At 40.9% G+C, this 16,613-nt stretch overlaps 1 protein-coding gene across 1 annotated transcript; it reads right to left on the bottom strand.

Annotated features, from left to right (window-relative positions):
* Positions 1-6,663: 6,663 nt before the first annotated feature.
* Positions 6,664-15,653, bottom strand: palb2 (partner and localizer of BRCA2). Its single transcript, XM_037690385.1, has 13 exons — positions 15,584-15,653; positions 15,300-15,410; positions 15,172-15,231; positions 14,918-15,086; positions 13,269-14,578; positions 11,252-12,658; positions 10,960-11,112; positions 10,568-10,650; positions 10,166-10,315; positions 9,963-10,079; positions 8,625-8,712; positions 7,159-7,349; positions 6,664-7,084 (listed from the first exon to the last, which is right to left on the bottom strand). Exons 2-13 carry the CDS (start codon positions 15,375-15,377, stop codon positions 6,883-6,885), a joined length of 4,008 nt encoding a protein of 1,335 aa, XP_037546313.1. The 5' UTR covers positions 15,378-15,410; positions 15,584-15,653; the 3' UTR covers positions 6,664-6,882.
* Positions 15,654-16,613: the final 960 nt, after the last annotated feature.

The following is a 16,613-nucleotide window of genomic DNA, read 5'->3' on the forward strand; positions in this document are numbered from 1 at the left end:
CCTTTTGAAAACAGTTAAGACAAATTTTAAATGCTTGCGTCTCTCCGTACGGCGCTCTCTGATTGGTCCGCTTGATTTGAATTCCAGCAAAGCATTCTGGGAAGAAACATATCAAATTAGCCAATCACTGAAAGGAGCCGTGTTTTTCCCACGGCCTGATTGGCTCATCATACCGCACAATTTACGTCATTTTTCTTTTTATGTGCTCATGGGAAATGTAGTGCAAGTGGTCTTTAAACGCAACTAAGTGCTTTAGAAAAATGTCATTTCAGATTAAAAATGTGTTTTGTTTTCTACTTAAATTATGTGTAAAGTATAGTAAATTATTCTATGATAAAAATGAAAAGACAGGACTTCCCCCTGTCTTACTAAATTACAAAATGTGTGCGAGGGTCAAACATTAAAGGTGGCAATGCAATAAATGAAATTTATTTTAAATTAAATACATTTTTTTCGACTTTTCTCAATTATAAAAGCTTCTAATAATGTTGATTATATGATTGTACTTCAAAGCCTTGGCTAGTTTTTAAATTTAACAGATGAGATTTTAGGTTTAGCACATTTGAATTCCTGCAAATGAGTTTAACAAAATTTAAATTCAATTCAGTTTATTTATATAGTGCCAAGTCACAACAGAAGTCATCTCAGGGCACTGAACAGAAACATCCATATACATAAAAGTAAGTTAATAACATTATTTATGAGGAGCAAGCCGATTGCTTTGAGTCTTAACTTCCTATTGATTTTATACCAAATAAGTATTTTATTTTCCCATTGTTCAAAATTGTGATTTGTGTATTCTTATAGTTTCTTCTTAAAAAATACCATCCATCTTTTTTATTGGCATTTTAAAAATATTACTAACAAAAATAAGTGCAGGTAAACAAATATGCTTTTATCCTATTCCTTTACAAACGTTGAAGCTCGGCACAACAGTTATTGCCATTTTTTTTTAATGCAATATTTCCTGCGTTGATTCTCAGTTGCAATGTTGATATTCATATATGTTGCTCACCTAATGACGTGTCATTCCAAAAAAATTTTTAAATGTATTTACCAGCAGTCTACATAAAAATCTAACATATTTAACATGTTGCCAAAAAAAAAAAAGGAGATTACAGCTGCAGAAAATAATTTAGGTTCTGATATCAGAGGTTTATGATTTTATACCAAATAACATCATTTGTCTGTTACAGTACAGCACTGTAGTCCTGAAATCCAATTTAATTTACTTCCCACTAGATGGGAGTAGTGGACATATTTACAGTTGCATAGCTCAAATCCACTGGGGAACAGCTGTTGCACATTAATCAGCTGCAGTTACACTCAGTGGACAGACTTTTCTCTGTCACAGAGATCCACACAGAGATCTACAGATGGCTGAGCATTTTCAACTGACGTTTGGAAGCTCCAACATAATTAATCAGAAATCAAATACTAAGCCATGCTTTCCTCTACGACAAAATACACATTTATGTTTATATACAAACCGGATTCCAAAAAAGTTGGGACACTAAACAAATTGTGAATAAAAACTGAATGCAATGATGTGGAGGTGCCAACATCTAATATTTTATTCAGAATAGAACACAAATCACAGATCAAAAGTTTAAACTGAGAGAATGTATCATTTTAAGGGAAAAATCTGTTGTTTCCAAATTTCATGGCATCAACAAATCCCAAAAAAGTTGGGACAAGTCCATTTTTACCACTGTGTGGCATCCCCCCCTTCTTCTTACAACACTCAACAGATGTCTGGGGACAGAGGAGACCAGTTTCTCAAGTTTAGAAATAGAAATGCTCTCCCATTCATGTCTAATACAGGCCTCTAACTGTTCAATCGTCTTGGACCTTCTTTGTCGCACCTTCCTCTTTATGATGCACCAAATGTTCTCTATAGGTGAAAGATCTGGACTGCAGGCTGGCCGTTTCAGTACCCGGATCCTTCTCCTACGTAGCCATGATGTTGTGATTGCTGCAGAATGTGGTCTGGCATTATTGTGTTGAAAAATGCAGGGTCTTCCCTGAAAGAGATGACGTCTAGATGGGAGCATATGTTGTTCTAGATCCTGAACATAGTTCTCTGCATTAATGGTGCCTTTCCAGACATGCAAGCTGCCCATGCCACAAGCGCTCATGCAACCCCATACCATCAGTGATGCAGGCTTCTGAACGGAGCGTTGATAACGGGGGCGGACTGGGACAATAATCCAGGCCGGGAATTTTGATACCATCCCAGGCCACCACCACCTGATTAACGCAAACCACCAAGACTGAGTTGAATTGAGCGCACTTTGAATGCATGTTGTTTGCACACGTCTAACTGAATACCTACATAAATCTTTCTTCTGTGGTGCAATAATCCGTCCTCAAATCACATAAACTGAAATTATGTTGCCCTATATTTTGCTATGCATAAGCCCTTTTAAAATCACTAGGAATATGACAGTCAATCATAGTTTCATACAACAAATGAGAGATCGTGTTGTACTCATCCGCGGCCAGAGCTTTTCTCTTTTTTATCCTCTCTCTCTCTGCTCCACCTTTCCTCTTCTTTGGCTGTCTCTGTTGCTCCATTCTACAACTCAGAGATGCACGCACCGCGCGCCAACACCGTTGGGAGCGCGAGTCCTAGGGCGGGGAGGGGGGCGGGCGCAATATGTGTGTGTGTGTCTCTGCTCTGTGACACACAGAAAAGGAAGGGAGGGGGCCGGCCCGGCCGGTGGATGTGCCAGGCTTTCTCCGTCGCTGCAGTGCAGCGTGAGACCTGAGCCCAGGCAAAAGTGAATTGTTTATTTAAAATAATAAAGTCCGTGCGACCCGAACCGAGCCTTTAGTCCCGTTCCTCGGCAACCAGGCCACCGGGAAGTGTCCCGTCGTGCCCGACGGTGAATCCGCCACTGGTTGATAACAACTTGGGCTATCCTTGTCCTCTCTGGTCCAGATGACATGGCATCCCAGTGTTCCATAAAGAACTTCAAATCGTGACTCATCTGACCACAGAACAGTCTTCCATTTTGCCACACTCCATTTTTAATGACCCCTGGCCCAGTGCAAACGTCTGAGCTTGTGGAGCTTGCTTAGAAATGGCTTCCTCTTTGCACTGTAGAGTTTCAGCTGGCAACGGCTGATGGCACGGTGGATTGTGTTCACTGACAATGCTTTCTGGAAGTATTCCTGAGCCCATTCTGTTATTTCCTTGACAGTGGCATTCCTGTTTGAGGTGCAGTGACGTTTAAGGGCCCTGAGATCACGAGCATCCAGTAGAGTTTTACGGCCTTGACCCTTATGCACAGCGATTGTTCCAGATTCTCTGAATCTTTTGATGATGTTATGCACGGTTGATGATGATAACTTAAAAGTCTTTGCTATTTTATGCTGGGTAACACCATTCTGGTATTGTTGCACTATCTTTCTGCACAACGATGGTGGAATTGGTGATCCTCTTACCATCTTGGATTCTGAGAGACACTGACACTCTGAGAAGCTCGTTTTATACCCAATCATGTTGTCAATTGACCTAATTAGTGTGAATTGGTCTTCCAGCTGTTCGTTATATGCTCAATTTCCTTTTTCCAGCCACTTATTGCTACTTGTCCCAACTTTTTTGGGATTTGTTGACACTGAAATTTTGAATCAACATATTTTTCCCTTAAAATGTTACATTCAATTCAAATTCAAAAATACTTTATTAATCCCAACGGGAAATTATTTGTTGTTTTAACTCGTTATCCTAATTTCATTAAGAGATGTTATAGATACTGACGGCTGTAGACAGGAAGGATCTCTTGTAAAGGTCCATCCCACAGTGGATCTTAAGAAATTGACTGCAGATGCCGTCTGATCTGTCCCCACAGACTCGACTGGCCTCTTGGTTCCTCCGGGCTGTAGGACCGCCCGAATGCCGGGCAGAACTCCTCCCAGAGCGATGGCTACTCCTCCCAGCAGTCTGTCGAGCTCCTCGTCGCTGCGGACAGCCAACTGTAAGTGACGAGGGACGATCCTGTCCTTCCACTGTCATGAGCCGTTTCCTGCTAGTTCCAGGTTCTCATGGGTCAGGCACTGGAGCACAGCTGGCAGGTAGATGAGAATGTGTTCACAGAACATCCTTTCAACTCATTTGAGATTTGGGGCTGTAGTTGAGATGTTATTTGAGCTTTTGAGATGTTAATCAGCTTCTGTTGGTTTTAGAAAACTGCCTTGTTGCCATGGTTACGCATCATAACAAATGTCCAAAACTAAAAAAGTTTCCGTAAAAATCCTTCCGGCTGCACAGCATCTGATACAAGAGGAAACAATCATCCAAAAAACGTAATTTACATCCAGAAAAGGAGGAATTAAAGTTTCCAAAAGCAAAATCTCAGAATGAAAGTAACAGAGCTGCTCCAACATGCAGCCACCCTGAGCGGCGCAATACTCATTTACTCAGATTAAACTTTTGATCTGTCATCTATGTTGTATTACGAATAAAATATTGACATTTGCCATCTCCACATCATTGCACTCAGTTTTTATTCGCAATTTGTTTAGTGTCCCAACTTTTTTGGAATCCGGTTTGTATATATATATATATAGTATATACACACACTGTTTTTTCCCGAGAGAAAAAAGTTTTTCTAATATGTCATGTTGGTTAAATTTTCCGAAAACGAAACACAATTTAACCCTAAAGGTTAACCAAAAACATTCATTCAACCTTCATTCAAGACCCTTTTGCCAAGTTCAGTCCGCACTGAGGGAACACTGCAGGTAATAATGTCCTGAGAGCGCACGCTGTAGCTGCACTCACGCAGAGACATGTAGGAGGAGATGTATGAAGGCAGCAGACCAAGAAGTGTTAAAGATGAAAATGTACCAGTGAGAGAGTCTGTGTGAGGTTAATGATGACCAGTTAACCAGTGCATGCATTAACATGCATGTTGGGCTGATGGGTACGGTGGCCCTAAGGTGTAAATGAACATTCGAAAAAACAATTACATTTGAGAGATTTTTTTTGTGAAAAAACGTAATTACATTAAGCCAAAGCGGAAGTGGCCGGAATTACATTAGAAAAAACTGAATCACATTATAAAAAAATGAAATTATATAATTTTTGATTAAAAAAAAAAATTTGTTTCAAATGTGATTCCAGCCACTTCTGCTTTGGCATTATGTAATTACATTTTTTATAATGTAATTCTGTTTTTTCAAATGTTGTTCATTGACACCTCAGAGCCGCCGCAGATTGGTCATTGTCCCTAGGCGTGAGAGAAGAGTGGTCATTTGTCTCACTTTGTGGCCCTGTGATGGACTTGTAACATGTCCGAGGTGTCCAGCAGGTAAAGATGATGAATGGTTTAGTTCTAAATTAAGGACATGAAATGTTGTGAACATTTAGTATCTTACTTGTTTCAGATGGCCCATCGAACCAGTTCATAAACGGCCTCAATTTAATGACGAGCTAATCCTAGTCCAAATAGGACTAATGATGCTGCTTTTGTTAAATTACCTTAGTATCAAATTTGTAGCCGTTCTTATGAATTGCTATTTTATAAATCTTTACTTTGCTGTCATTTTCACTTTAAGTAGGTATATGCACAAAAAATGAAAGCTGTAACCTTGAGTTCTAAGGAAATTATATTTCTACATCCATTTTTCCCCTAAACAACCATGTAATTAAGCGGGTAAAGAATGGCTGGATGGTGTTCTTTGAAAATATTAGAATGGACACAATCGGTGTCATTCTTGGCCCTGGTGTGACTGTTAGCATATCAGAACTATCCACTGTCCAAATGTTATCTACCACAGGTAAGATGTTTATAATCTTTCCACACAATCCAGTTAAAAAAATATGAACTATTCCTTGAACGTGTTTTTTCCATGTACGTACAGAGGTCTGTTGGTCTGGGGACAATGTTTAATTAATAATATTAAAGCACAAGGCAGTCCCTAAAATGCCCTAAACACAGTGATTTTAATACATGGACACTGGTAGTGTCATTGGCCATAGCATCATTTAAAAAAAAATGATGCCTGGAAAAACAAAATAATGTTTTATATTAAAAAAAAAGGTCCATGCTCAATAATCCAGGTACACAATTCAAGAATTTTCCATCAGGTCATCAGGACAGTTATGTTGGTGCTAAGATGGTGTATTTGGCACGCCCCCTCTGGACAGTTTCTGTCAAAACATAACTGGTTTGTTCCACTTTGGAGGAAGCTGTTTGGGGGAAGAATCAGTTTTGTGTTGTGTGTTTCCTTGACTGATGAAGCCTTCTGGATAGAAATTGAAACGTTTCAGCAAAAAAAAAAAAACTGTCCAGATGACCTGACTGAAAATTGTTGGAATGTTTTATATTATTTATAAACTACTGAACTCAAAAGTTCCAACTGCGACTTCATCATTGTAACCCCGTACACAAATAATTATTTTTGTTTACTTTGTTATGAACAAAAAGTTTAACGTAGCTCCAGGAGCTGTTTTAAAAGAAGATATAAACCAGCACATTTCACAAACTTTAAATAGAAGTTTTATTACAAATTTGGGCAAAACTTTTTTTGCTTTAAATATAACATGGATTAACAATATGAAACAATTAAAACAGCAGCAGAATAAAAACAAATCAGGACGCAGTCGTCTAAAAAGTTAAGATGGTACAGCGCGTGTGCAATCCAAACATATTCACATCGAACGGATTTATATTTTTTAGCTTGTATTTTTGGACACGTGTACTGTGTTCAGGTTTTAGCATTGAATTTTTTTATTATTTTTTTTAAAGTACAGTAGCCAACAATAACCTGTACCAGAATTTAGTTTTTAAAAGCCCATTTAGTGAGATAAACCAGGGCAGAAACTAAATGAACTTTAGATCCTCCCACTTCACTTCTGATTAAAAGACGTCTTTAGAAGCGGAGTAAAGAAACGTCTCCGTTGTGATGTCCCATCACCAGCGTGTCTTCTCCCCCCCATCGAGCCAGCTGCCAGTCCTCGCCCTCCGGAGCCTCCACCATTCGGGACGTTTGTTTTCCGAGCTCCCACACACAAACACGCCCGCTCTGGTTCAGGCCCATTACGCAGGAGCGATACACGTCAGCTTCACACAGCCTGCAGGGCACACGCATGATTGCACCGCAAGAAACATAAACTCAAAGTTTGTCTTTCGATGTTTCTCCTCTCACCTGCCAGACCAGGCTTTGGGTGGATAGAGTCGAGAGGCCAGGACGGATTTGCCATTCAGAGGGTTGATGCCGACCAAAGAGAACAAGGCCGTCTTCGTCTCGACCTCTGAAAGTGTCTGATCTTTGATCATTGCTTCTTCTTCATCCAGAGAGCTCAGGAACTGGTGCTGCAGCAGGACCATCAACACTCCCTGCACAATGAAAGCAGGAAGTAACACTAAAAACGACTAAGTTCCTGGAGAAACTGACAGGGACTGCCACGTTGCAGACATTTTGAAATTTTGACTTGACAGTGCTATGTGCTGGAGTTCGCTCTCAGCTACCACCATGCTTAATTTCAGCTCAACATGGCAACAAATCAATGACGGTCACTTGTTCTTTTAAGCTATGGTGGCCATCTTGGATTTTATTTTTTTTTTAATTTAGATCCAGTATGTGGTTGGGAACGTTCTCAACTATAACCACCAAATTTCAGTGCTTCACGTGTAAGAATAGTGGAGTTAAAACCATTTGAATGCTGCTTTGGTGGCCATCTTGATTGTTTTATTTGAATTCACTATTTATTGGGCATTGCTCTCAGCTACCGTCATACCAAATTTCAGCTTAATATCCCTACAAAAAGGCTAATTTATAGTATTTTTTTCCTTTTTGCTCATGCGGCCATCTTGGATTTTTGATTCTTCTCAGCTACCAATAGTCCTCACTACTTTGCAGTTCAACTTTTGCAGATCCGCTCTTTTGCGGTTTTTCACAGTACAGTACAATACTGTACTGTGAAAAACAATACTGGACAGTATTGTACTTTATATATATTCAGCTATAAAACAGCTGAGTTATATCCATTTGAAATTAGCTTCGGTGGCCATCTTGGATTTTTAGATTTAACTTCAGAATGTGTCACCGTCCGCTACCAGCACACCAAATTTCAGCTCTGTTAAAATAGCTGCGTTATCATATTTTTTTCCCCTTTTAGCTAAGGCGGCCATCTTGGATTTTTTTATTTGTATCAGGAATGTATAAAAACTCGCTCTCAACTACAACCATACAAACTTTCAGCTCAAAATCTCAAAGAATGACTGAGCGACAGTCAATTTTGCGTTTACTGAGGTAGCTGTGGCAGCCATCTTGGATCAAAATGGCTCCAAAAGTTAACCAGAGTTTTGTTCAGAGACCTCACTGTGGCAGTCAGAGGCTGTGAAGAGTTCTGTCAGTGTTTTTCAATGAGAAAAATGGCGTCTTTGTTTGCAAATTATGTCGCCATGTTAACTCTGAATGCCTAGCACACATGATGGCACCGAGCCGGTCGTTTTGATATAACACTTGTGGGGGTGCACGTTGCAGTTCGGGGATGCATTAAAGTTGATAGAAGAGCAAGACCCTTGTCAGGTGGATAATAATAAGACGCTGCCTTCAGGCAGCCCCCAGCTATGGTGCAACAATCATTTGAACAAAGACCGACTACTTACAGAGTGGGAGTAACCTCGGAGACAGGCTGTGTGTGAAAAACCAAAACCCAGCAGGACTCTGCACAGCAGCTGCCCACTATTTAAATTCCTTTAAAACAAAAACAAAATAAAGTTTACGATGAGCAACAAGCCTGTGACATCACTGCATGTGGACGGTTTTCCAAAGCTCTTGAGTGACTGACATCACACCATTGCTCAAAAACAAACAAAACACGGAGCGTTTCTCTGAATGTGATTCAAAATTTAACCTGCGGCTCTTTCATTTGCTACTTGAGGAAGAAGAAGAAGAAAAAAACACGAACACAAGTGGTTTTTTCTAAAAACGTTGACTGTTTTCAAAGTTCTGAAATACGAATAAGATGTTTCGCTGTAATTCAGCTAAGCTGCATAATACTAATTAATAGTATAAACAAATAAATAATAATAATAATATAAATAAACTAATAAAAAAAATAATAATAAATAATATAAACAAATAATTAATAATAGTATAAATAAATAAACCAATAATAATAATAATAATAAATAATTAAAATAAACAAATAATAATATTAGTTATCAGAAAGTTAGGGTTAGGTTGGTTTATAATTCTCCTGATGGCTGCAAACTTGAAACAAAATATTACAAAAAATGTCAACAAAATAGTCCCTTAGACTAGAGACACAAAAGTACAATACAAGAAGTTTTCAAGCGGGATTATTTGTGCCATTGCAGAAAACAAAAAATCTAACAGAAAGAAAACATTGAGCCAAAACCTATGAGGTAGAAATGTTGACATTTAAAACTAATTTAAGCTCGTCATGTTCAGACAACTGTTGTCTTCATTCCACTCGTCTACGGCATCACAGCAAACTACTAAACAGTAAAAGTTTAACTGTTGACCAATCAAAACTGGCAAAATATTTAATTTTTGCATGTTGCAATTGACGTGTCCCCAACTTTAGTTTTATCAGGCTACAGTTTAAATTAACATATAAGGGCACAAATGCAAAGTTTTTACTTTAAAATGCATTAATATTTATCGGCTTATCTTTGTATTTTCATTTTTGAACAATTGTGTAGATTCAGTATATTTTGTGTTATTTTTGTTCTACCATTATATTATGACAGATTTTTCTTCTTGTGTGTTTGATAACGATAGAACATCACAGATTTCTCTGTTGTGGGACAAAAAATAATAATTATTATATTTAATTCTTCTATTTTATTCTCATATGTGCAAAAAAAAAGCCTAAAAACCAGGAGAAAATATCAGAACTAAAAAAGCAAAAGCGGATATGATTTGATGTAAACCGATGTGCTGTAACTCGGCCCAAGCACGATCCTATTCCTACTTACCAGACGAAAAGGTGTCCGCCTTCATCGGTGCCGATCAGAGCATCGGAAAGCTCGTCCACAGGAGCGAGGGCGCCGACACAAACACCAGGAGACGCAAGAGGCTGACAACTCAAAGAGCTGAAAGAGACAAGGCGCTGAAACATGTGTCCGTCGGTGCAGTGACAGGACACGTGTGTGTGTGGGGGGGATATCCACAGCCTCACCTGCTGCTGTCCGACAGTGTGAACACCTGCAGGGTGGAGCCGGTCGCTGTGTGGGATGAGGCGACCACTCGGGACTTGTGCAAACCTACAACTACCTGCATGGTCCCCTCACATATGAGCATGTCAGTGAGGCTGCAGCACGACAGTAATCTGAGCACACACACACACAAACGATTAATTCTCTTAACGTCTTTATGTGAAATTAAACAAAGCAGTGGAGGATTCTCTTGTCAAAGCTGTTTGTTCAGAGTTTTAACTGCAGCAAACCTCAGAAATCTTTCAAAGACACTAAGCAGTGTCGGCACGAGCAGATTGATTTTGAACGCAAACTGACCCGTGTCAGGTCAACTGGACACTAAATGTTTAAATAAAACGCTCGAGTCACTCAGTCGTTCAATTCACCTCACTTCTCTGATTTCCAGCTGACCGAGAGTCACGCACACGAGGCCAGCTGTGTCTGGGACAGGGAACACGTTGATCACAGGCTGTAAACAACAACAGCAACAAACAAATGAAAAACTCTAATCTAATCCAAGCAATGAGTTAGATACAAGTAAAATATTTGACCTAATCCCTAAAATAAACATTGCAGAATGTGTCAATCTGTCAAGAGAGGCACGGTCTGTTAAATACTGTATTTTAACAAGTAAAATGTAAAATCAGCTGTAATCACACACAAAAAAAGCTTTTCCCTCTTAAATTTGAATAACCTTGAATTTAAACAGCTTCAGTGTCAAAATCCATGTAGATCGTGGTTTTCTTTGAAACTTTTCATGCAAGACAAAATAACTTGCCTCTCTGAAGGTCCAGGTGTGTTTAAAGCTCCAGTCAGAAGCTGAAGTCTGGCCCCAAAGGCACACGGCCCATTTTCCTGCTGCTGCTACAAACGATCCACCCGATGATCCAGGAAGACAGCATGCATCCACCAGAGAGCCTCCTGCTGCAGCCTCCAAACACACAAAACACCAACAGTTGACTCCAAAGGGAACAGTGTGCACGATGCTCTTTTTGTTGTTGTCAGCAAACAGTTGTGACTTGTCGTGATTCTAAACCGAAGAGAAACTGATGAAAAGGGTTGTGTTTTACCTTCAGCGTGTGTGTGCGTCTCACAGCACACCGCTCTGCAGGTTCCTCTGCCGTCGAAGCTTCGGGCTCATGCGAGCCGTGGAGCTGAACGCTGGGCGGACTTGGACACGCAGCAGGCTGGACTGTGTGACCCTGATCGCTCCCAGGCGGCAGCTCCGACGACTCCTGAATGTGACTGCATGTGGAGAGGGGAGGCAGGCTAGGAGGGAGGCAGGCGAGGGATGGGTAGGGAGGAGACGGAGCCTGTGTGGACGGACTGTGAGGAGGAGGAGGGAGGCTGAAGGATGGCGCAGCAGGGGAGGAAGTCAGAGGAAAGTGAGGGGTGATTCCTAAGGAGGGCAGCACCGGGCTGGAAGCTGGAGCGGGTGAGGATGGGTGAGACGGCATAAAGGAGAAGTTCACCGAAGCAGGAGGAGATTTCAAGGCAAGCTGAGAGCAATAAGGTCCACGTGTGGACTTACGTTCAACGAGTGTGTCTTTGGAGAGGTTTGTGCTGGGTTCAGAAGGATCTGCAAAAGGACACGGAGCATTTTTGTTACGAGCAGGCGACTCTACTGCTTCCGTCTGATTACAAGGTTGTAAAGAAATGGAGATCTTCGCAGGCTTCTCCTGAGTTTCAGTTTGAGAACGATCAAATGAAGGCGCCTCGGTGATAGCTCTGTTTTCTGCTTGGGTGCTTCTAGATAACTGAGCTTGTGAAGAACTAGTCCTTTCACGAAACTCTGTTTGTTTTTCAGCAGTTGGCGGCTCAAGTTCATCCGAACGTCCAGTGAACAGCGATCTGTCCACAGAGCTCTGCCGAGCGTTGAGTTTGTCACAGTTTATGGGTCCGTGTGTGCTTCTGATGGATGTGCAGCTCTGGCTTTGAGTGTTAGGAGTCCCAGTTTCGTGCTCCGTGCGCACACAGACCTCACAGTCTTGTGTCTCTGCACGGAGCTGCTGCTCCACATTCGCTTCTGGATTAATACTTTCAGACCCCACCTGGGTCGAGTCCTCGCTAATCGATTCATCTGCAAGGGCGCGTTGCGTCGACGAGTCCTGCAGCTGGTCTTCGTCACCAGCGCAGAGTCCGTCTGTAGCTGTCGGTGTGAGGTTGAGCGAGAACGGAAGAAACACGGTTGGATCGCCGACGCTGCGGATGCTGCTGCGCGTGTTGCGGGACGGTGTAGAGAACCGCTCAACTCCCGACGCCACGGCAACCTGGCGAAGTTTGTGCAGCTTCAGAGAGGCAAACTGGTCATCTGGGAGGTGGAAATCTTGGTGGAGGTCCAAGCTTTTGAGGTTGTTGACAAGCAGCGCGGGAAACAGGAAAGGAGGAGGAAGATGAGATGTTTCAGATGTTGAAGATGAGCGCAGGAGGAGAGATTGCCAGGGTGATGTGCCTGCAGGGACACAATGTGGAGAAAACTAAAGCTTGATGGAAGGTGGAGGGGTAACAATTATCTTACACATACATGTAAAAGGTGACCCAGCTTACACCATCATGGTCTGACTTGATTCAAGATCTTTTGAAGATTTAGTTGATCTAAAGTCGACTCCAAAAGTTCAACTAAATCTAGGAGCATAGAAAAAAAAAAAGCCCTTCTGCACGAGTGATGTCTTGGGAGAAGATCCGAGACAAAAATGCAACAAGTGATTATTTTTTTTCCTCACGATGAAAAGGTTTTAACTCCGTATAGTTAGTGTCCGAGCAACTTTATTGTCATTCTGCTACGTATGCAGCCGAACAAAACGTCCTGTCAAAACCCCAGTTTAAATGAAACCATTAAAAACAGGGTTTAAAAGTGAGCACCAAATCTGCACCATGTGATTTACCAGCCTTCGTGTTTTTTAAGTGATCACGGAGGCAGTCAAATATTAATGCCTTGCATCATATTGCAGCTAGATTTGAGCTTGTTTTGATCCGAGATAAGAAACGGCGATGATGCAAAGCATAGTTGGAAAAACTGAGCAATAATACACAACATTCAGCCATAAACTAAACCAATGCATGCTACTAGTATGAAAACACACACACTGTAATCTTACGTTTGGGATGGACTCTCTCTACATGTTGAGCAGCTTCATTAACTTGAGAAGAAGGTTGGGATGAAGAGCTGTGGGTTCCACCTGACTCTGGATCTGCCTCCTCTCGATTGAGGCAGGCGTTCGTTCCATCAGCTTCATGGACAGACTGGGAGGAAGACACGGAGGTGTTGCGGTGTTGTGAATCTCCTGATGTCCGAGGTCTCCCCCTGCCTCTACCTCTCCTCCTCCTTCCTCTTAGAGGACGAGTCATGGTCACTGGTGCTGAAAAAGAAGTTTTTGAGTCCGAATGGGTTGTAGTGATGGGATTGGAAATGTCACCGGAGCTCTGACTACACTCCACAGAAGCGTCAGCAGCCCACACGTCTACAAGTGTGGAGGGAGTGGTCAACGAGGAGAATACTGTCTGAGTGTGCTGATCGGAAATGTCCCGGGTGTGCGAGCTCCTGTTTGACGCTCTGCCACGACCTCGGCTCCTGCGGTGCTGTCCCATGCTCAGCTGGGACAGTGCGACGGCCTGCATGTCGGGCCGACTCTGTAAAATCGTCATGCGTCTTGTGGTTCGAACATAATATTCTGCTGGAAAGAGAAGCCCCTCGATTATTGTACAGGACTCTAGGAGACTTGCAGCTTTTCCCTCGTTTGTAATTTCTTTTTTTTCTTCTTTTATTTCCATCATATCTTCACAAGTCGTTTTACTTTTTACTGTTTCAGTTAGATTTTTCTCGCTATTTTCAATACCGTCCCCTTCACACGCCCTTTTTTCTTCCATTTCCTTACTAGCAGCACTATCCTCGTCAGTCTTAACTTTTCTTTTCTCATGATGCGTGACATTTCCCCCCCTCTCCTCAGTGGTTAAATCAGCCTCCTTTTCTTGTTGCTGCTGGTCTCTTTGGTCCTCTTTTCCCAGTTTATCTCCAGTTTCAGTGTGTTCTTGTGTGTTGCAGTGTGTTACCAGCAGAGAGGGAAACTCAGTAGCAGAAAACAGCTCTTCACTTCCGTTCACTTCCTCCCCTCTGTTTGACTCAACTGTTCCGAGTTCTTGTACTACCGTTTTAACACTTTCCATCCTTCCCTTTTGCTCCTGTCCTTGTTGGTTGCTGTGTGTGCTGCTGCCAGCCTCAGCACTCCTCCTCTCCAGGCGAAGGCGGCTGCGTCGTGAGCGAAGGCGCAGGGCAGAGCTGGGTCTGTGTCCTCCAGCGGAATCACTGCCAGAATCTGGGGTTTGTGGACCAGCAGCATCAGGGGGAAGCCGAAACCTGATTACCTGGTTTCTAATGGATTTATCAGAAGCTGCTGGACCTGAAAAAACATCAGATTGTGTGTGAATTTGGACAGTTAGTTTGTGTTTATGACAAATAGTATAAACTATTCTCAATGGCAAAAATTTTCTATGACAACATATGTGTACACAATTCTAGTTATGAAAAAGTTGGGACGTTGAGTAAAACGTAAATAAAAACAGAAAGAAATTATTAGAAAATTGCATAAACCTATATTTTATTTGAACTGACGCATAGTAAGCACATCAAATGTTTAAACTAAGTAATTGTATCATTTTTCATGCATGCGTTTCTGCATGGTGCTCATGGTGTTAGTCTGGATGACGGAAAGGATTAGATGAGATCAAGACAGGCTTACCTTCAGTGTGCCCCTGACATTGGGGTGTACCTTGAACCATCGCATTGTTTGTGTTCTTCATCGATAAGGAAGAGTTTGGTGTAACTTCCAGTTCTCTGTGCTCCTGATGGTTCTGCTGTGAAATCCTGTTTCTGACATGCCTCCGTACAGCTTCCAAACGCTCAGCTTTCTGTTTGTAGATAAACGCATCTGCACAAACCACTACTTTTCCACAATTTTCTTCTCAATATTTAGCAAAATTTGACAAGTCTCACCTGTAACCGCTGAGCTGTCTTGAGATACTCCCTTTGTAACTGTGCTAACTTCCTGCGAAGCTAAAGGAGGATCAAATAAACGTCAGAAGATGCACAGAGTCAAAGAGTGTAGAAAATCCCAAATGTACCTTCTCCTTGTCGTCACAGTGTAGTGTATTCTTCAGCTGCTCTTCACTGTGCTGAACATCCCCCACATTGATATCCATCTTGCTCAGACAGCACAATTTGACAATATAAGCCTTACAGATAACAACACGGATATGTCAACATTAGCATAGCATACGCCATTTAATTTGATGGCTAACGGTAAAATCACAACTCGAACTTTACTTTCGTTACAAAATAAACTTTAACAACCCACAGCAAGAGTTAAATATGTTTACAGAAAGAGGTACGTGAACGTAAAACTTACCTTTTACTTCATGTTTAAGTTTGCAGCAAGTTTACTGCCGCTTGTTCATCAGTTTGTTTTACAGTTCGACTATTCGGGCATTGATTTACTTCTCATTTCCCGCGACTCAAACAGACATTAAGAGTTGAACACAGAAAACTCGATCAGTGATTTCTTCAGATACATTTGATAACTAACTGTTGCATTTCACATTTTTAAAAATGTTTTTATACTTGTAATGTTTTGATATGTTCAAAAGCACGATTTAAAAAAAATTATATGGTCGTGCTTTTGATCACTTTCCCCCCAAAATCTTTATCAAAAAATGCACATAATGGAAGAACACTGAACATGTTCAAATGAAAGAGGAGAAAAAGAAAGTAAACAATGATAATAATAAACAATAAAATAAGATAAAATACAGAAATAAATGCGAGTTATAAAGTTACATTGCATTCATTACAGATATTTTTTGTTTTTATAGCCTTTTTGTTATTTGAGTCTGAGATTGAGTCAAAGTTTTACATCCATTACAAAGAGGTCAAAAAACAGTTTCCTATACATTATTTTACTTTTATGGATATGGAACTTGGCAAAAAACCAAGATCAGATTAATAATAAATATATGAGAGAAGTCTTTCGTCTTGAAATCGAGGATACCAATTTTCAAAATGGAGAAAGAAACCTGGTTGGATATTATTGGATATCAGAGCAACAATGTCCTTCCAAAAGTTCTTTAAGTATGTACATTTCCAAAAAAAGATGAATAGATGTTTCTGGATAAAGCTTACAGAAAGAACAGGAAATATCAATATCAGGTTTGTATTTCTGAAGAAAATGCTTTGTTGGATAAAATTCATGAATAAAAAAAAAAAAAACTTATTTGGCTTTATTAGTGAGGAAAAAAATTTGCAGGAGAGATTAAACTTTTCCCCAATTAAGATTCTGCACAAAAGTGTTCCAGCAGGAAACACAAGATGGGGATGAAACCAGATTTTCTTGACATAAAGAACAGATTTTGGAATTGACGCCTTTTAGTTGAGTTGAGAAA

The sequence above is a fragment of the Nematolebias whitei genome, chromosome 16, assembly GCF_014905685.2.
Source record: "Nematolebias whitei isolate Nwh7 chromosome 16, NemWhi1, whole genome shotgun sequence".
NCBI lineage: Eukaryota > Metazoa > Chordata > Actinopteri > Cyprinodontiformes > Rivulidae > Nematolebias > Nematolebias whitei.